Source organism: Asparagus officinalis, chromosome 1 (genome assembly GCF_001876935.1).
Source record: "Asparagus officinalis chromosome 1, Aspof.V1, whole genome shotgun sequence".
NCBI classification, from domain to species: domain Eukaryota; kingdom Viridiplantae; phylum Streptophyta; class Magnoliopsida; order Asparagales; family Asparagaceae; genus Asparagus; species Asparagus officinalis.
In genome coordinates, this window is record NC_033794.1 from 69,089,137 (window position 1) to 69,094,206 (window position 5,070).

Here is a 5,070-nt window from a genome sequence, read left to right on the forward strand (position 1 = left end):
GATCCAGATCCCAAAAAAACAAATAATAACCCACTATGGAAGCAGATTCACCCACTAGATAGAATGTTTACCTATCATGAATTCCTGGGGTAGTTTCAGAAGGCATTTACAGATCCATGGAATAGTCTTGAATTATGACACATATTTACCTGATACAATCCACATGTACTATGCAAGGACCCACCATTGCACTACTTATGATAGACCCAAGTAAATTGAAGATAAACAAAAGAGAAAAAGATATAAAAGAAACTATATATTATGGAAACGTTAAGTTAAAAAATTTGAATACAAAGATTATTTGACAAGTACAAAGAACACTGCCAAGAATGAATAAGGGAAGTCTGTTTTATAGGTGAAAAATAAGAACCAATCACAAGTTATACATTATAATTGCACAGTCAGAAGCAAGTAACAAAAGACAGCAATTAGACCAAATGTATAAATACCTATATTTCAGTTTGGCAGGTGCTGCTGCTGCTGCTGCTGTAGATGGTTTGGGTAACTCCTGTGCGGACCCAACACTCACAGAAGCTCCATTTGAAGCAGGGGGGGCATTGCTCACTTTCTTCGAAAAGCTCATGGTTTCTTCTGTAAAACAAGCACAGTATATAGAAAATAGTGAATTTGAAGATAAAACAAATAAAGAGCACAAAAGATGCCTGTAATAAGCCAATGCACTAGTAATCCAATTTTTCCATGGAACAACAAAAAACAGAAGAAGTATGAATGTCAACATTCTAAGGCACGCAGCATGGAAATTTTTGAACATGAAGATACAGGGACACATGGGTGGTAAATTAGCCCTATACTTACAGGAACAAAGGGTTTTCTTTTTGTTTACCCATCATTTACTTGATGCAGTTAAAAGCAAAGAAGCAAGTCATGTTTTGAATGATTGGAAGGGTTTAAATAATTAAACTTGTCATGTTTTTGAACGATTGGACGAGTTAAAAGCAAAGAAGCAAGTCATGATTTATTTCATGTTTGATCATTTCAGCAAATTATCTTAGCATGATTGTAGTTTATTGATTACTAGTACATATATTCTTACACATGATTGAATCCATGTTCTAGTTGCTCTCTTAGTTGCTATCTCTCATCTCATATTCATTATGCATCATCAAAACCACATTTTAGATTTTCCTATGTGTTTCAGCTATTCTAACTTGTGTAGAAATTTCTTGGTTTGGAAACTAATTTAACCCCGTCTACTGAAATCTCAAACAATGTGTATCACGTAATTTGCTTATGACGCATCATAGACGCCCGCCCATAGATCATGTTCACAAACCTAGGATATCACATTATTTTATATTTTATGTGCATAGCTTGGGAACAAATTTTTTTTCTTTTGCATGTATAGGACATGAAGAAAGTGCAAAAATACCTGCAATTTTCTCATCGCATTCTTTAATTAATTTGGTGAATCTTAGATCTCCAGGTGCCAATTTCAGGCCTGCTTCAAGAGCTACCTTCGCAGTCTGATGCTCTTCAAGCTTGACGCAAGCAGTACTGTGAGAAAAAACATGTATAACTATAATTCCTCCAAACATTACAAGTAACCAAATATATAGCGCAAATTGCACGTTGTTATCAACAGACGAATTTTCAAAGAAATTTATCAAGAAATGCATATAACAGGACATTGGAATCAATATAAGGACTATAAAAGTAAAAACCTAGAAGATAAGATAATCATTTTCCAGTGCCAACTCATCGAATCATGGAATCAGGCAATATGAACAAATAATCAGTGTTCACTCTTAGCAGGAATTGTACCACAATAATCTTTGTAGCATTACATGCCTAAGCCCACAGTACAAAACTACAAATATCAAACTACAAAACCTTTCCATGCCATTCCTAAGATAAAAGACATCTTACAAGGATCCAAACCAGGCATTTGGACCATAATCGCTACAGACTCATTGGTCACCTTCTTTAATCCTTCACCATCACAAGTTACTAAAGGTTTTTCTAAACTATTGTAAGCTTCTTCACTCCTTTATCACTCTTAATTGTGTCTTGACATTTTTCTTCCCACTTTCCTCTACTCTGCCACGTTCTCGCTTCAGTCTCTATGATGAAACTGCTAATTCTGTTGCCTCTGCTTTCCGTTTCCTTTTTTTCTTCTTTTTTCTGCATTTTTGACCTTTTGGGGATGCTCCTTAGTAGAACTTTAGTAGAGAGCTAGACATTCACCACTGCCTTCGACAACAGAGGACTCTAGCTTATATGAAACACTGAGATGGAGTTATAGATTAAAACAGCAGGACTTAACTCGTAGATTAAAGTGAAAAGACTTGATCTCTAGGCTTTCATGACTAATGTTTTATGTTTAATTTTAACTAACAAACTTAAGCGAGTTTTAGAACCAGTTCTTCACGTACACTCGACTTTATCACAAGACCTGCAAGTTGGTGCAAATTATACCAACTCTAGTGGGCAATGAGGTGGTCCATGCTTACATTTTATCCTCCAAATATCACTTTGAATTTCAAAAGTTCAAATAAACAAGGACAAAGGGTTGGACATAATAGCACGAGAGTTTCCTTACATAATAGCATGAGAGTTTTCTTACCCCTTACGCAAATATGCTTTGGACATTGAAGGATCAAGCTCAATTGCTTTACTTGCATCGGCGACAGCTTCTGCAAAATGAAAGTCTGACATGACAATAGATCCCACAATTTTTAAAGCATTGTTTAATCTATTCTAAACAGAAAAAGTTAGGAAAATCCCGTAACTATTTGAGCAAAATATAGATTATTTCAAGTAAAGAAGGCATAAGCATCCATACAAATAACACTTAGAGATCTTGCGGTCATTTCCATTGTTAATGTTTACTATACTTCTGCATGGACGTAGTCAAGTGTTTTGTTTACTTAAACCTATTCTTTCATCCTGATTTATTAATAAACCCACACATTTTGAAAATCATTCATATACTCAAAATACCCAAGCTAATTTATTTTTTAAACCCATGTGTTAGTATAAGTATGAGGGAATTGCTATAATTCAATCAAAACTGCTATAATATTTGCCAAACTGCTATATTTTTAGTTACCATGCATGAAAAAGGGTAAAATATCAAATGTAAGTGTTTTCGGTGTATGGGTGATTTTGGAAATGGGTGTGCATAAGATTAATTCAGGGTAATAGTTCGGATGTTAAAAAAACTCCTACGTTAACCATTCACACAAAGCATAAAACGCATTATTTTGACCAAATCAAGTCAACTTCAATTTATAAACCATAAGACAAAGAAACAAATTAAAATTGAAAACAAAAATTAAACAAAGCAAGAGTGAGGAATCAGTTACGTAATAATAATAATAATAATAACTAAAAGGGTTAATCGCACTGCAATACCCAAAGCTTCGCCCTTTTCAACTTTGATAATACGGAGTTCTATTTTGACAATTTGATACTCCAGTTCATATTGACGTTAATTTGAAATTTTGGTGCCTCAAAACCAGTGTTTTGTTCCTCGATTTCCCCAAACTCAAAAAACTGAAATTTGGTCATTAAGAGGATTAGTTTCTCATTCACTTTTCTATGCTGGAAAGGGGGAAAAAACTTTTGACCTCAAGGTCTCTGCAGTTTCATATATCAATAGTTAATTATAAAAACAAAACAATGTTAAAAAAGGATTAAACTTTAGGGCATCAAAGTTTAATTTATCGATTGACAAAGACAAAGTGAAATCAATAACTTAAAAAAAAAATCGAAGTGCCTATTTTCACCGGTGAAGCTGTTGATCTTGATGTTGGCCTGGGCTCGATCCGCGTATAGATCAGCATTCATAGGATCCATCTCGATCGCCTGAGAGTAGAGGTCGACGGCCAGCTCGAAGTCGTCGTCGACGAACGCCTCCTTGGCTTTCTTCTCGAGATCCGATGCCATTAGATTCAGAGAAGGAATCAGAGAGAGATGAGACCAAGCGATGACTTGGAGAGAGAGCGCTACGCAAAAGAGGGAGATATTATATCGAGGAGGGAAGCGAAGAGATTCTGGAGTGTTCTACGATCTAATCATGGCCCGGGTACGGGGAAACTTCAGAAAACTCCCTGGACTTTGGGTGATTTTGCATAAAGTAATCATCAATTTTGAAAATTAGAGAAAACTCTGTATAAAGTTTGGGGTGTTTTTACCTTCCTCAACTCTAGAAATATATATGACATTATAAAATTTTAAAAATCCAAATAAAGTTTTGCATTGTTTAAAGGGAAACGTCTCATCTTTTAATTTACTTTTCATTATCCCTCTTTGTTGTCCCCTCCTTTATATTTATATATAATGAAAAATTGATGGTTCTTCTAAAAACATAAAAAATAACACGTGTCATACATTTGCTACATCCCTTCTCTATATATAATGAGAAATTGGTGGTTCTTGGAAATGCATAAAAAACTAGCATGTCCCATATGTATCCTTGACATGGTGTCATATTAAAAAATGGTAATATGTCCGGCTATCCTACCAGAAAATGGCACATAAATACCTAATGCTATCTTCACTTAAATAAGAATCCTCATCAAATTAAACCTATTCATAATTAGAAATTTTTAATAATTAAATATTGATAATCCTAATCAAATTATCATTATCCATAAATAATGAAATATCATAATCGTATCCTTGCTTCCTAATCCTAATTTACCTAAGAATCCTTATCAAATTAAAATTATCTATAATTTAAAATTTCTATTAACCAAATCCTCCTTTATATAACAGGGCTCTTCAAGATTAGAAAATTATCACCTAACCCTTTCAAAATTAAAAAAATTTATAAACTATCTCTAAGATCCAAAAATTAGAAACCTCTTGATAAAATTAAAATTGCGAATAGGCCCAAAAAAGTTAGAAATTTGCAAACAATCAATTAAGATTGAAAATTATAAATGAACCATAAGAATATCCAGAAATTACAAATAGCATCATAAAATTTAAAAAATTATAAATAGCCCCTTTTAACATCCATAAATTACAATCAATCTCTAGAAAATCCAGAAATTAGAAAAATCATATAAAAACTTCAAAATATAAATCGCCCCCTAAAATTTT

The 5,070-nt window shown here is 33.5% G+C and overlaps 1 protein-coding gene across 1 annotated transcript in view; it reads right to left on the bottom strand.

The window, feature by feature from the left end:
* Positions 1-3,998, bottom strand: part of LOC109825752 (protein SGT1 homolog) — a 7,979-nt gene extending 3,981 nt beyond the window's left edge. The window contains exons 1-4 of the mRNA XM_020392642.1: positions 3,750-3,998; positions 2,585-2,654; positions 1,391-1,515; positions 450-591 (exon numbers count right to left, since the gene is read on the bottom strand). Coding sequence (XP_020248231.1) covers positions 450-591; positions 1,391-1,515; positions 2,585-2,654; positions 3,750-3,909 — 497 coding nt within the window. The 5' untranslated portion in view covers positions 3,910-3,998. The remainder of the gene's footprint in view (positions 1-449; positions 592-1,390; positions 1,516-2,584; positions 2,655-3,749) is intronic.